The sequence below is a fragment of the Xenopus tropicalis genome, chromosome 6, assembly GCF_000004195.4.
Source record: "Xenopus tropicalis strain Nigerian chromosome 6, UCB_Xtro_10.0, whole genome shotgun sequence".
NCBI lineage: Eukaryota > Metazoa > Chordata > Amphibia > Anura > Pipidae > Xenopus > Xenopus tropicalis.
This window is the reverse complement of record NC_030682.2, coordinates 34,508,111-34,524,691: the sequence shown is the minus strand read 5'-3', so window position 1 is coordinate 34,524,691 and position 16,581 is coordinate 34,508,111. Positions and strand designations below refer to the sequence as shown.

The following is a 16,581-nucleotide window of genomic DNA, read 5'->3' as shown; positions in this document are numbered from 1 at the left end:
ACCCATCAGATAACCTTCCCACTGCACATAATACAGCATTTGATTACATGCTGAGAGGACAGTTAAAGGGAATTACGTCATCACATGATTTTGTCTATGCGGGATAAACACATTCAGCCCAGATTATGGGTTACAGTAAGGGCCAATGTACGTCCTGAATGATGAATGAGTAAGACACCTGATGACATGTGTATATAGCAAAGGATTAGTGTGAAAGGAACCAAGTCAGCATAGGACACAAGGGAGAATTATACATAGTAATTTTGCTATCTCACTACTGATTTAGTTGCTTCAGGACTATGATACACATCACAGTGCCTTGATAGTCTAATTTGGGATTTTCAAGTAAAAAAACAGTGTCTGTGACAGTATGGCACACACAGGCAGCCTAGGGCAGGCAGAGTATGGCACACACAGGCAGCCTAGGGCAGGCAAAGTATGGCACACACAGGCAGCCTAGGGCAGGCAAAGTATGGCACACACAGGCAGCCTAGGGCAGGCAAAGTATGGCACACACAGGCAGCCTAGGGCAGGCAAAGTATGGCACACACAGGCAGCCTAGGGCAGGCAGAGTATGTCACACACAGGCAGCCTAGGGCAGGCAGAGTATGGCACACACAGGCAGCCTAGGACAGGCAGAGTATGGCACACACAGGCAGCATAGGGCAGACAGAGCATGGCATACACAGACAACCTAGGGCAGGCAAAGTATGGCACACGCAGGCAGCATAGAGCAGGCAAAGCCATACTCTGCCTGCCCATTCGTTTCTTGGTGTTACTGTTCCTGTGGAATTGCTTTGAGCTGTTGGTGAGAATGTTGGGGGGTTTCTGTTTTTTAAATTTGCTAGAGGGATGAAGGTCAGTCATATCTGAAAATTTACCAATTATTATACAATATACAGTAAAATATTCCCTTTGTACTTGTATATACATTTATGGAAGCTTCTGAAGTTGAAGAAAAAATATTCTGTTTACCCTACTGAATTTCTCTTGATCCCTCTCTTTTCCAGAGCACTTGGAGCTGGCTGTGCCCTGGCCAAAACAATGTCTTTCAGATTTACAAGAGACTGCACAAGGCTGTGCTCTGAGCCTCTCAGAGTTCCACAGCTGCATTATACATTTCAGTCAGCTTGGCTGCGCAGTTATAGAGGCTCGGAGCCTGGCAACGTGGGCATCCTCCTCTAGTGAGCAGAGCCTGTTGTTTAGGAACAGACAGATGGCATGAAGTGATTGCCTTTGGCAAAACACACCTAACCCATAAATATCACAGGGCACCCCTCCAGAATCAGGCAGTGAGAATACAAACCTTTGTCTCTCTTTCTATATAAAATTATTTAATGTAAGGTGTTCGTTATCCATGCTTTCAAACTAATTTATTGGGTTCATTTGTCACTTTGCTAACAAACTATATTTTATCTATTCTGTTCCCTGGTTTTGCACTATTTTAAACACATTCCGTGGCAGGAAACATGCGGAAAAAATATTGTGCTTGTTACTAATTAGCAGTACATGTGGGTGTAATGGTAATTGGAGAAAATAATGTGATTTACAGTTAGTCCCCTTGTGGCTATATTGGTCATACTGTGAGTGCAAACCAGTCTGAGGAGCATGTACATTTTTCGGCTGCCTCCGATAAACAATCATGTGGCAGCAGCATATTTCTAACCTCAGTTGAGCTTCCTTCCATAGATTTAAAGACACAATTAGTGCAAGAGCTTTGTGTTCTGCACCCATTGCCCTACATCCTTCTTGTATATACATAGCACGTGAGCCATCACATAACACATCTGCTAGAAATGGTGGTAAAGCTCTGTTTCACAGATGTTGTTGAAAAGTAAATAGCATTTTCCTCAGTGCTCTGTCATGTAAAACTTTAATATGTGAATAGCTATTTCTCCTGTCCAATTCTATTAATAGGGCTAGGAGTAGCAGAACTGCCACAATCCAGCAAGTTAGTACTATAAATACTATAGAGAGAGCTCTCTGTACCACTATATCAGCTTAATACAATTAAATAGATATAAATACCATACATGTACATTTAGAAATCCTGAATAAATACTCATGATTGAATACAAACAAGTAACTCATGTATATGGTATAGTTATACTGCTGCTGTTAAAGAGTAAAGCTGCCCATAAATGGGCAGATTAAAGTTGACGATTCAACCCCTTCCGACTGAGTGGGCAGCTTAACTGCCTGTGTATGGACCTTCTTGACTGCCCCTTTAAGAGATATCTTGCCAAAAATCAATCCACCATATCTAATAAAATGCACTATCCACAGCTTTTTAAACAGGTGACCAGTAAATTATACCTGCTTATTGGTCACTATGGGTTTCTAAAACTGTGCAGACATAGTGCTTTTTATTACATAACCCCAAATGTGTTGGAGTGTAACCATGCATTGACAGATCCCATGCAGGAAACCGGTATGGAAGCATTTGGCGTAATATATGCACTTGATAAGAGCAGCACAGTATTAACCAATGTTCATTCTCATATACTCTCTGTATAAGTGTAAGTCTGACTCTATTATCCCCCCAACAAAGATCATTATAAGGCAGTGGAACTGTCAAAAGGATTCTCATTATTAGCACTGTGGCCCCATGCTGGCACAATATGGCTGACTGTATGTGCCATGACATTTCCCATGCTGGGAGCATCACGCTGATCATTGTTAAAGAGAATTTCAGAGCAGAAAGCTGTATGAGGCTGTGGGAGCTGCACGTTTGATGGATCATGGCAATTACTTGTAAATGCAAAATAGCATTAAAGCCTATAATTTATTTAGGCACAAGGCCATGTTTTGGGGGGGTTGTTTTTGCTTTGTTTGTCAGTAGATAATGTGCTGCACTTTAAGTATTAATGTTGTGCGTGTACAGTACCAGTCAACACAAGGGTGTCACCAGCACAATATAAGGGATTATATAGCCAAGCCATAAATGTGTGTGTTTGTGTGTGTGTGTGTATACAGGGCAGTGGGACATGGGTCAGTAAAGGACCACTAGACCCTCTTTTGTCCAATGCAATTATTCAGTTGAATGTATAATTATTTGCCCATTGCATTGAGTTCCCTAGAGTTTATAGAGTACTACTTAACCTAGCTGATCATTTGGTACAGAAATTCTTCACTGTGTTCTGGCTCCTTCACACCCTGTCTTATATATTATTCACGTCACTTCCTGCTCCAGTGAAGCTTACAATCTAAAGACCAAGCTTACAATCAAACCCAGGACCCCACTGATGCAAGCCTGCAACCACTGAGCCATGGCAATCTAGCGTGCTATAGCTGTGTGTGGCAATCACCTGTACCAGGCATAGCTGTGCAAGGATAGGGCTTAGTTTGCCTTTAATGAAAAACTGTACTCTACTCTGTTTTAATTAATGTCCCAAGCAAGTGTTTTGTTGCACTCATAGTGGCATTCTGTGTGTGTGGGCTCCCAGACCAAACCAGGGTACCATCAGAGCAAGGAAATCCAACTCTACCTTCTGTGAGTTATTGAACTACAGTTGCCAGAATTCCTTGAGCACTGTGGGAGCTTGGGGGAAGGCAATAGGCTGTGCCTTTGTGTATGTGGGTCATTTCCTAGTAACAGTTGTTCACATCTGAATATAGCGTGGGAATAATCTTATCCAATAAGATAAGCTCTTGTGTTGCTGTACATTTCATAAAATCCCATCTACCTAAATAGCATGTGAGTAATATTCTGTATTATCTGTATTAGAAATGTGTATTGCTTTGTGCAGGGAGCATTCATGGCTTTGCCATATCCCATATCTATGTCAAGGGTTGAGTGGCAGAGGGCAATAAGTACTAATGGCAAAAGGCTGGCACATTCCTATGTCTCTGCTTTTGATTTTATTTCTGTAAACGTCATGTAACTGGCTGAGCAATAGCCACTCAGTGACTTCATGCTCTCACAGTAATGCCTTGCTGTGTTTTATGCCAGCCTAACAATAGGAAGCCTGGAGCATCTCCGTGTTCTGCAGGACAGGTACAAAGGCAATTTGCTGCATTAGAAGACACAATGTTGTGGTTGTGCAGACTGTGGTTGGCTGTGTGTGCAATTACCAGAGCCAGTGATATTTAGGCCCATCTCATCATTTTAACCACCCTGAAGGGCAGAAGAGTGGACTAGTTAGCCTGTTCATATTCTTGGGCTGCCATGTTGTTGTCAAACTATGACTCCCTGCAACCCACTCCAGCTTCCGTTAGCCTTTAATTAGCTCTCTTCTATGTCCATTTTTAATTTAGCTATCTGTGTTCCATTCCCACTCCAGTACCTATAAAGGGGAAGCATGCCCCATGAATACAAAATACTTATTTTCCATTTAATAACCAAATTATGTCAGTATTAGTATCCCTTAATGGGAAACTGTATCCTGCTTGCAAGAAAAGTTTATTTCAGTTACTGAGCTGAAATACATTTTTTTTTCATGCCTAAATAAACCTTGAAAAAGGTCCCAAAAGGGACCGAAACGTTGGTTGTACATGCAATTATAATACACTAATCTTTGTTTGATTCGGTATGTGTGTATATATATATATATATATATATATATATATATACACAAAGAATATATATTTACAAATAATTTATTTAATTTTTTGCTGTATGGATTCTCCAGAAGTACCATCTTCTACAAGGAGGGCTGGCATAAGCAATATGGAAGCTGCCTGTTTGAGGGAAAGTAAATGGAAGATAAGCCTTATTTACAGATGGGGTGTGTTTCCCCTTGATGCAGTTGAGGGAACCTGTGTTATACCTTTGCATGCTTTAGTTGGTTGTACCTAAATATATAATTCTATAGGGAAGTCAGCAGTGCTGGTTCCTGGTTATGAATCTCACTGTATTGTTTGTCTCTTGCTAGAGTTTACAGGACCCGGTGGACAAACTAATACAGCAGCAGGAGGAGGAGGAGGAGAAAAATAAAAGCAAAGACGATCCTGCTGTAAAACCTGATGATGAGTAAGTAATGCATTGACTTTCCCTTCTCACTGAAGGGCTCTTGGGGAAATTACAGTGGCTTGCAAAAGTATTCGGCCCCCTTGAACTTTTCCACATTTTGTCACATTACAGCCACAAACATGAATCAATTTTATTGGAATTCCACGTGAAAGACCAATACAAAGTGGTGTACACGTGAGAAGTGGAACGAAAATCATACATGATTCCAAACATTTTTTACAAATAAATAACTGCAAAGTGGGGTGTGCGTAATTATTCAGCCCCCTGAGTCAATACTTTGTAGAACCTCCTTTTACTGCAATTACAGCTGCCAGGCTTTTAGGGTATGTCTCTACCAGCTTTGCACATCTACAGACTGAAATCCTTGCCCATTCTTCTTTGCAAAACAGCTCCAGCTCCGTCAGATTAGATGGACAGCGTTTGTGAACAGCAGTTTTCAGATCTTGCCACAGATTCTCGATTGGATTTAGATCTGGACTGTGACTGGGCCATTCTAACACATGGATATGTTTTGTTTTAAACCATTCCATTGTTGCCCTGGCTTTATGTTTAGGGTCGTTGTCCTGCTGGAAGGTGAACCTCTGCCCCAGTCTCAAGTCTTTTGCAGACTCCAAGAGGTTTTCTTCCAAGATTGCCCTGTATTTGGCTCCATCCATCTTCCCATCAACTCTGACCAGCTTCCCTGTCCCTGCTGAAGAGAAGCACCCCCAGAGCATGATGCTGCCACCACCATATTTGACAGTGGGGATGGTGTGTTCAGAGTGATGTGCAGTGTTAGTTTTCCGCCACACATAGCGTTTTGCATTTTGGCCAAAAAGTTCCATGTTGGTCTCATCTGACCAGAGCACCTTCTTCCACATGTTTGCTGTGTCCCCCACATGGCTTGTGGCAAACTGCAAACGGGACTTCTTATGGTTTTCTGTTAGCAATGGCTTTCTTCTTGCCACTCTTCCATAAAGGCCAACTTTGTGCAGTGCACGACTAATAGTTGTCCTATGGACAGATTCCCCCACCTGAGCTGTAGATCTCTGCAGCTCGGCCAGAGTCACCATGGGCCTCTTGGCTGCATTTCTGATCAATGCTCTCCTTGTTCGGCCTGTGAGTTTAGGTGGACGGCCTTGTCTTGGTAAGTTTACAGTTGTGCCATACTCCTTCCATTTCTGAAAGATCGCTTGAACAGTGCTCCGTGGGATGTTCAAGGCTTTGGAAATCTTTTTGTAGCCTAAGCCTGCTTTAAATTTCTCAATAACTTTATCCCTGACCTGTCTGGTGTGTTCTTTGGACATCATGGCGTTGTTGCTCCCAATATTCTCTTAGACAACCTCTGAGGCCGTCACAGAGCAGCTGTATTTGTACTGACATTAGATTACACACAGGGGCACTCTATTTAGTCATTAGCCCTCATCAGGCAATGTCTATGGGCAACTGACTGCACTCAGACCAAAGGGGGCTGAATAATTACGCACACCCCACTTTGCAGTTATTTATTTGTAAAAAATGTTTGGAATCATGTATGATTTTCGTTCCATTTCTCACGTGTACACCACTTTGTATTGGTCTTTCACGTGGAATTCCAATAAAATTGATTCATGTTTGTGGCTGTAATGTGACAAAATGTGGAAAAGTTCAAGGGGGCCGAATACTTTTGCAAGCCACTGTAACTGCCACAACTTTCAGTGGTGTTCAACCTCTCCCAGTCTCAGTGAGTCACTTCCCATTCACTTCAGTAACATGTGCTGAGTCTCCTCCACCCGCAGTTACAATTGAAAATGCACAATTTGACTTTTTCAGAATATCGTGGGCGCTGAGCTCCTTGCAGCCCTGATGTCATTGGCTGTCAGCAGCAATAAAATGCCCCACGTGCCAATTAATTTCTTCAGTGATGGTAAAGAACTTATTTTTGGAGGGAGGGGGCAGTCTATATTTCTATATGCGTAATAAGCTCCTGGTGTTTACTCTATGCCTGAAGCCAGTGGGTTAGCTCACAATGTAATGGCTAGAAATAGAGTGCCAAACTATTTTTGGGGAGAATGTGCCATGCTTGGTGCTGTAGCGCTCTCTAAGATGAGATAATTAGTACTGGCCTTCTGACTGCTGGCAGGTAATTAGCAAGTGCAAATACATACTGAGAATAGAATTTTCCAGCTACTGCTATCAAAGATAGAAAGATACACTTTGACCTGCGCCTCGCTATTTTATTGCCGAAAGAAGCTCCTTCATTAGAACAGAACAGATGTTTTCCGAGTCGCTGACTTATTAAAAGGGGTTCTGTCATGATTTTTATGGTGTAGATTTTATCACTAAATTACAAATTGTGTACATTGCAGATAATGCATTCTGCAATTTAAAATGTTATTATTGAGCCAATAAATGTGTTAAGTTGTAATATTGGTGTGTAAGCAGCTATCAATGCATTGTGCCTGATTCTGAGCTTTCAAAAAGAGCCAGTGCTACAGCATAGAACTGCTTTCAGGTAACCTATTGTTTCTACTACTCCTGTGTAACTGGAGGAGTCCCAAGCCAGACTTGGGTGTTTTACTGTTGAGTGCTGTTCTCATATCTGCCACTAGGGAGTGGCTTCTGAATGATGTGACAATAAATAACTTTACTTGAGCTGGACAAGGCATTTTAATAAATGGACAGAAGGGGCATTTGCCCAGGGTCCACCAGGATAGGGTGCTACTAGCACCCTTTTTCATCGGGGATAAGTTTTGGGGGAAGCATCCCACAGACATAGCAGAGCCCACATTTTAATCAACTAGATTACTTTACAGCATAATTATTTATTTGCCTTTTTTCTTGTGGCATTACCATTTTGCCATTTATCTGCTCCCAGGGCTGTTGGTTCATGGTGGCACACCTAGGGACCATGTTTACTTCAGTAAGCGCAGACCATTTCTTTACTGCCTCATCCACTCCACCCACTCTATGTGCTCTGTATATTTGAGATATCATGCACAAACCTTAGCACTAACCTACATTTATAAGATTTTTGTTTGGTAAAAGTCAGGTTGTGGCAGCTATTGGCTAAGGAGAAAGAAAGAGGCTGGTCTGATGCTCTCCTAGTTAGGAAAAACATTAGAAACCTCAGATAACTTTTCTCACCACTTTCCTAACCAGAAGAACATCAGACCATCCGTCTTTCTTTCCCCTGACAGCTTCCTAGACTACTTTTGACAAATGCATTCATATTAACAGTACTTTAACCTTTAATATCTTGAAATTAAAAAAAAAATAATGAATGTAAATTGCAAAAGTGGTCAGAATAGCATTCTTGTCAATTTTATATCCTATGAAGCTTAAAGGTCCAATACCGTAAAAAGTGTACTCTTTTACATTTAAAGAGTACTTTTATTGATTGAGCACTTACTAGTAAACTTACAAATTGGCAAACTGTTACCTGTGCAGGGTAATAGTATAACTTTAACATCATCACCCTGTTATAATGCCATTAATGTTATAATGCAAACAGAGGCATTTTTAGTATTTTCTCTAATAATCCACAGGGAATACATAGTACAGAATTAACAATAAATTAGAGTGTAGCGGATCATTTCTTCCTAGGTGCCTTATATCTGGTGTCAGTGGTCTCTTCCCTTCTGCACTGTCCTGTTTACAATAAAATAAGTTTATTAGACAAAATATAATACAGAGCTTGTTAATATTGTTAAACCCATCTGTGCCGCACTCTCCCCAGATACCAGTGTTGCAATTGGCGATCCTGTTAACTGCAACTTGTGTTTACCAACCCTGTGGCCATAGTTATAATTCAGTCAGTTTGGCACGATAAGGAGAATGGGCTGCATTTAGTCCTGCACTTCCCTGTGGTGAAATGCAAGAGAAATCCACTGCAGGGGAATGCAGGGCTAAACACTCATGTATAAGCACTTAGAAGCCTACTATAGGGCTGCTGTTGTAGCAAGCCATTCAGCAGCCCTAATGCCTTAGTACAGTTCATGGTCCCTCAGACTGTTGGGGGGCCAGACTATAGTTAGTCCTCAAACTACGGCCCCTGCTGCGACCTCACCCCTGGCTACTAACCTTGGCCCCAGCGTGTCATTAGCGTTGCTCGGTGGCGAAGAACCATGCTGAGGCAGACAGTTAGTAACCAGCTGTGAGGATGCATCGGGGGCTATGTAAATGGCCATGGGGGGCCGTAGTTTGAGGACCCCTGACTTAGTACTACCCAAAAGAAAACATTTTTATTCTGGGCTTTACTTGCCATTAATAAATGAAACGTGTGCCATATAGGGTTGCCAGCTCACCCCTTTAATACCAGCTCTATATAGAATTCACATCCTGCATGGCTTATTGGCAATTACAGTGAAACCTCAAATTCAAGTACTCTGATTTTACGTTTTCTTGCATTTGACATGTACAGGTGACAGTCAGAGAGGTCTTGCACGTGCTCCCCTCCCATAGTGTAACATTAAACTGCCTCCTGTGTTTATATCCTTTGAGTGAATAAATTGGTTGAACACATTAAGTTGATTTAAAAAACTTTTCCTGGTCCCCTGAAAACATAAAATGGGGGCATGCTGCATGGCTGCACATAAATCGATTCAGTCTGCAGTATGTATCTGAATTACTTGCTAACCAGCCATGCAGAATGTGGGCTCGATATGTGGCCGTTATTAATAGAGTGAGGTGGAACCCCAGCACCCTGTTAGGAGCTCCAATTGCTGGAATAGGAAGAGAAAAGGGGAGTGGTATCTGTGACACAGAACGCACCGCTGGCGGATTCTTACATCTTTTTCAGATTGTTGTGCTCTCAGTGTGTAAGTCCTGGAATAGCTGTGCTTGGATTGGATAGGCTGTTGTCAAACGTAGATTCGATAGGCTTCCCTCCAACAATAAAATACAAATAGGTCACATGACCCCAGTGTTAGACAGGATGTGCGCATACACAGGGCTCCCGGAAGTGTAACTGCACATGTGTGTGCCCTGAATTAGCTCTGTTCTGCTTAAAAAGGAAAATAGACTTTGACCAACAGCTTTACACTTCCTTTAAAGGAGATAATAAGATTAATGCAATCATTTTAGCTTTTTTATTTTTAACCTTTCATTGTCGTTTAATCACAGGGAAAAGCAAAAGCATTATCCCACATTTAAGCCGAACTATCACAAGTAATGTTATTTACTTCCACTGCTCACAATGTTAGTGAAGGGCAAGGCAGTTCCTGAGAGATTTGTTTGCTGTAGCGAATTATAAATGCAGGCGACAAAAACAATATATTTAGAAAAATGCCTCATTTTAGTCCCTACCTTATAATTTTATGACAGTTACCCTTTAATAATATATTTCATTTTGAAATGTGGCCATGTGATTGTCAAACATTGACAGTAGATAAATGCAATACAAATGTTTGGGTTGCAGTGTCATCTTTTATTCAGGTCATGGAACTCTGAGGTGACTTCTCATAGCCTGATATTTTACTACAGGGGTACTTTATTATAATATATAAGGTCCAGTAAGTCATGTGACTGTCCCTTTATTTTGATAGGCTCATTTCCTTAGAAGACATGAAGCAGGCGACTGGATCACCAGGTAAAACCAATGGAAATGCTATGGGATGGGTGTGAGGTCCTTGCTTTATTTCCCCATTAATGAAAATTTCAGAATAAACTAACAATTTTGCAGAGAAAATCCTATGTAATTCTGCACAACTGTACAATATGAATTGATTCCAGTTCTTCTGGGATTGGGTACAGTTAAATTGCTTTCAACAGTAATTGCATTTAAATGTCTGTTGATTGGTATCCTGTGCACTGCTGGTTCTGACTGCATGCACCAATAATAATTTTCAGTTCTACTTCATCTAAGCCGCATAGTTCCTTGTGTTTTTCCTGGACTAATAGATGTGTAAAGAAGGAAACTCACAGAAGTGTGCAAGGCATTGTGGGAGTTGGAAGTTTGCCTATTGGCTACATTGATAGCTGGGAATATTCCATTCTTTCCTTATTTAAAGGCAACTGGTCTTAAATGACTCTGCCCAACTCCAGGGCACAGGCTGCACATTGCTCCATCCTCTCTACGTTTCCCCAACCCTTCTTCTCCCTCCAGTACCCATCTAACGCTTGTTATTGGCCTGGGCTCGGCCATGTTAGACACGGCCTTTGTTATTTGGGTCTGGGTTACACTTTTATTTCCCAATTTCTGTTTAAAGGTGAAGCCAACATAGGAAACCTATCCAGTTTTGAGGATATTCTGCGGGAGAATTCAGGTACTGTTTGAGTCTCTTAATAAAATAATGTTGCTAAACTGCAGCACAACACACGCTTATGAGTTCTTCTTGACAACCCAGTAGGTGCAATGGATGATTTATTGGATCTAAAACCAGACGAGAAAATGTTCTATGGAGAAACTGGTAGGTTATTTTCCTTTGTTACTCTTTGTGTTAAAGGCAAAATACTGTGTGTCTATTTACATCCCATATTAAAAGGTAAATATTACCATGCGGAGGCGTTATCTATACAGAAAACATCTTTACTTTTGCATTTACACCTAAGTGTTAGTTTATATCAGAGCTGGCATTATGGGGTACAGCCAGGACGGCTGAAGGGGGCCTGGTGCGCCCATACTGTAGCACCTTATTATGATGTCTGACCCATCATGCCCTGACGCTTCTGGGCAGGCTAGGCAATAAGGCAATATCTGTGGAGCTTACAAAATACCCACTAGTCACTGGGGAGGGGACCTGACCATGTATATATGGGGCCCCAAGATGTCTGGTTGTTGCTGAGGTTTCCCCTGTGCCCAAATGTTGAATTTCTTGCTTTCTTGATGTCTGTAAAGAATGTCACTGCCAAGGTAAAGGATATGAATGGCCCTGTTATGTGGATATGCTGTGTACTCGCATAGGAAACTAGCAGATACACATATTTTAAAGGCACAGCTAAAATGAATATTTTGATGGTTGTTTTCCTTCCTACATTTATTTACTTTACCATTCCCAGGCCTTTGGTTTAGCACCTTGCATTAGGAATTGTACCCACTAAATTCTGCTCCAATCACTGTACAGTGATGCACAATGGCAGATCTGATGCTGTTGCCGGGGATGTTGTTAATAATATCAGTGCTGCTGCTGGACACAATATCTGTGTATTTGTGTAATGCCGTCTCTCTCACAGTTCCTAAAGACCCACTTGATCCTGACACTGGGGATAAAGATGAAATACAGCTGCTGAATGATATTCTAAGTGCTTCTTCCTTGGAGGGTGATGATCTTGGCAAAGAGTGGGCGGCAGTATTCGGAGATCCGCTGCCCAATCCTCATCCTGTGAGCCCAGGAGCAACAGACATGGAACAACATGCCGATTCATCTGCTGGGTTCCTTCCTTCTCAGCTCCTAGACCAAGACATGAATGACCTACTGTCTTCATTGCATGGTAAGTGACAATATATGGAAGCAGCATGTTGGCTCTTGGCACTTGCAGCAGGTTTCACTGGCATCCTCATAATAAGACTTCTTACATATAGCGCCATTTTTTTCCCAGCTATCCCTGGGGTTTCTGACTTCCTGTTCCTTTTCTGAAGCCTTTCCTGCATACGTAATGATTAACAGTCTGTGCACTGTGTCTGTGAGCTTTATTATGGCAGTTCAGCTCTAGCTGTGCACGGCCCTTCTCTCCAGTCCATCCCAAGGTGCTAACTCCAGGGCTAACATGGCTGAACTGTGCGTTGCTTTTGTATTAAAACCAATATAATTAGCTACCTTAGTGACAATATTTAATTTACAATTTCAGGCTGGACAGCCAACAGTGGGACTTCAGCTTCTCAAGCAGCACCTCCACCAAGCAGCTTAAATTCCAGCACTAACAAGGCACCAGCAAAAGGTATGTACCCTGCCTGTCTGTGGCATTGCTTGAGGAATACTGGCCTCAAGGGTTAATTAAACGGGGTTAATGTTTAATATGTTATAGAATTTTCTGTTCTTTGTAACCGGTCTTCATTATTTTTATAGTTTTTTAATTATTTACCACTTTCCATCTTTCAAATGGGGGTCACTGACCCTAGCAGCTAAAAAGTTATTACTCTGTGAGTTTACAGTTTTAAAACAAATTATAAAAACAATGGAGATTATTGCAAATTAGCATTTCCCACCCTTTGGGCTGTACAAGTGAAATGTCCCATTGTTTTTCCCAACAATCCCATATGGTAGGCTGAGGCATTGGGGACTGAGGGGCCTGTGTTACAGTGCATTGTTGGGTTCCACCTTTGCTGTTATCTATTTAAAAAGTTCATTTCTGGTCAAAGGGAAGTTAGGTAACGCTGAAGTAGGAAAATGTCATTGTATTCCAGTTAATCCATTGGGTTGTAATTGAGAGAGTTTGGTTGAAGAAAATATCAACATTCGTATTATATAGGGTGAATGAAGAATAAAAGTTGAATTAATTATATTGGAACAACTTCAGGTCCATTAATAGGGGAATCCCACATATTCACATTCATTAAAGGGGAGGGTCACCTTGATGTTAATTTTTATTATGTTATAGAATGCCTTATCCCTACAACTTTGCAATTGGTCTTCATTATTTATTTTTTATAGTATTTGAATTATTTATCTATTACTTCTACCTCAGCAGCCACAAAGCTACCTGTGAGGCTACAATTTTATTGTTACTTTTTATTACTTAACTTCCTATTCCGTCCCTTACCAATCAGTACTTCAGCCTCTCATTCAAGTGATTGATACCTTGTTGCTAGGGTAAATAAGACCATAACAACAAGATAGCTTCTAAAATACCAAACGAGAGCTTTTGAAAAGAAAAGAACTGAAAAAAAACCCACAAAAATAAAAAATGAAGACTAGTGGCAATTTTTTTAGAATATATCATTATCTGTATCATACAAACAGTTCATTTAAAGGTAAACAAGCCCTTTAATAGTACAACAACCAGTGGCCCTGTACACTGTGTGGAACCACAGCACTGAGCTGACTTGGGCTCCTGCATAATGTGTTGTAGTTCAACTATAGCTGGAGGGCCTTCAGTTGTGCATCCCTGTAATATATAGTGCTAAGCTCAGTGCAATGGGACAGTCCCTTTTGTGCCTCAGTAATGTGCTCCTATATTGCAGTATATATATATATGATTATGGTATATATGTGAAGTCAGTGGACTGGATGGAGCTTGCCCCAAGCTAGAACGCTTTAGAATCATAGAATTGTTCTATGTACTTTTCAGATGGCTCTAAAAATCCCGGATCCAAGGACCTGAGCGCTTGGTACAACCTTTTTGCTGACCTCGATCCCTTGTCCAATCCCGATGCCGTTGGGAAAACTGATAAAGAACATGAACTGCTCAATGCATAATCCCAGTTCAGCGAGCCGCGGGGAAGCAGAATACAACTTGCCGGCCGGCGGCTCCTTTTGTTCAGTAACATGTTGTTTTGTTGTGAGTTACACAAGGGACTGTTTCCTGCGTTTGCCAAAAGAAACACAAAAACACTATTTTATGGGGATATTCTAGCAACCTATTTTTTATAACTTCAGTCTTCATAAGGTTAAGACTCCTAAAGCAGAAAGGCTGCTCGGCTTTTGTTTAGTGGAAGCCATGATTATAAGATCCATGCCCCCAGCTCTGTAACATGAAGGCCACTCCTCACAAAGCATCCTGTCCATGTGTACTCAGGACAGAAACCATCCCCCCGTGCATTGAATGGGAGATTCCAGTTCCCACAGGGCAACCAGATATAAAGCACCTGAAAATCATTTCCTGATCTTTGCTGTAGGGCCTATTGCCATGAGCATGTCGGCAGTGTTATTCCAGAAATACTTTAATAAAACCAGTTTTGTCAAAAAAAGTGTGATATTATTTAACCCTTTATATACATGGGTGCCTTTCCATTCTCTTTGTATCTCTGGTTTCAGTTCTCATTGAGGCCAACAGATGGGATTTCTGTGATCCTTAACTGATTATTTACTGCAGTGTTATTAGCCAATCCGGCTGTGTGGCCCTGACTTGCCGTTATAACAAGGTTTATCCACTCATTGGGTGATCACCAAGTTCTGCTGTTATTGGACTCTGATTTTCTACATACATATAGTAATAAGATGAGAGCTGCCTCTATAAGAACAGGATTGGGTTTATGATATTATGAACAGAATATTGATGTTTGTGGGTACAGCGCACATCATTTACATTTAGAAATATCATTTAAGCACTTCTAATAAACTGTCTCTGCCTCCAGATCAGTGGTTTCCCTATAGCTCATAATAATGTTACAGATACAGTGGTGCTTGAATGTTTGTGAACCCTTTAAAATTGTCTTTATTTTTATATGAATGTGACCTAAAAGTCCTAAAAGTAGATGAAGGAAACCTAGTTAAACAAATGAAACAAAAATGATTCTATTTGGTCACGTATAAAGATCCAGTAACAAATCTGCGTGGGGCTAAAGTAGGTGAATCCTTAGATTATCATATAATTTGAAGGTGAAATCAGAGTCTGGGGTTTTCAGTCAATGGGATGATAGTCAGGTGTGAGTTTAAAGGAAAAGGAAAGGCTAATAAAGAGTTAATCTCAAGCTGCAGGCATACCTTTAGTTGTCTCAATAGTGCCCTTAAGTCTCCCCATATTTCTCCCGTTTAGATGATCAGAAGCCAAACAGGAAGAAAAAACGCTGAGCTGTGTAAAGAAAGTTCCCATAATGCCTCACTCCTGCACAGACACCCAGACCAAGTGAACATGCTCAGTTAGTAAGACTATGGGGCTGATTTACTAACCCACGAATCCGACCCGAATTGGAAAAGTTCCGACTTGAAAACGAACATTTTGCGACTTTTTCGTATGTTTTGCGATTTTTTCGGATTCTTTACGAATTTTTCGTTACCAATACGATTTTTGCGTAAAAACGCGACTTTTTCGTATCCATTACGAAAGTTGCGTAAAAAGTTGCGCATTTTTCGTAGCGTTAAAACTTATGCGAAAAGTTGCGCATTTTTCGTAGCGTTAAAACTTAAAAGGTGCAAAGTTTCGCGTAAGTTTTAACGCTACGAAAAATGCGCAACTTTTCGCGTAAGTTTTAACGCTACGAAAAATGTGCAACTTTTTACGCAACTTTCCTAATGGATACGAAAAACTCGCGTTTTTACGCAAAAATCGTATTGGTAACGAAAAATTCGTAAAGAATCCGAAAAAATCGCAAAACATACGAAAAAAATCGCAAAATACCGATCATTACGAAAAAAACGCAATCAGACTCATTTCGACCCGTTCGTGGGTAAGTAAATCAGCCCCTAAGAGTCATTGGCTCAGATCCACATTCCTAAGGGGGGGTGAATTCTTAGCATTCTTGAGGGAGGGGGAGCTGGAGAGAGGAGAGAGCTGCGTATCTCTGGCACATGAATTACAGACACAAGAAATCTTTTGATGGAGAACTCAGTGCAGCGTTTCTGTGAGTGCTTATGGCTGATAAAGCTTACTTAGTTTTTACCTTTCCTTCTCCTTTAAAGAACATGGATTCCTGTAGGCCTGGGGACTTTCTGTACCCAAACCACCATGACAGTAAGAATGTTGCTTGCATTGAACCAGACAGAGGGACAGGCAGCCAATCGAAGAGCAGTATTGGGCAGCTACTTATGATATGGTACTTTTTATTCTTAACT

General features: G+C 41.1%; 1 protein-coding gene across 4 annotated transcripts in view; it reads left to right on the top strand.

The window, feature by feature from the left end:
* The window catches only part of ica1 (islet cell autoantigen 1), a 38,175-nt gene extending 23,398 nt beyond the window's left edge, over positions 1-14,777 (top strand). For 2 of the 4 annotated variants that reach the window (XM_012964741.3, XM_012964742.3), the window contains exons 9-16: positions 3,953-3,997; positions 4,875-4,972; positions 10,477-10,520; positions 11,140-11,196; positions 11,278-11,340; positions 12,104-12,361; positions 12,719-12,808; positions 14,159-14,777. In XM_012964741.3, the coding sequence (XP_012820195.2) occupies positions 3,953-3,997; positions 4,875-4,972; positions 10,477-10,520; positions 11,140-11,196; positions 11,278-11,340; positions 12,104-12,361; positions 12,719-12,808; positions 14,159-14,286 (783 nt within the window). In that variant the 3' untranslated portion in view covers positions 14,287-14,777. 4 annotated transcript variants of the gene reach the window in all.
* The last annotated feature ends 1,804 nt before the right edge of the window (positions 14,778-16,581 follow it).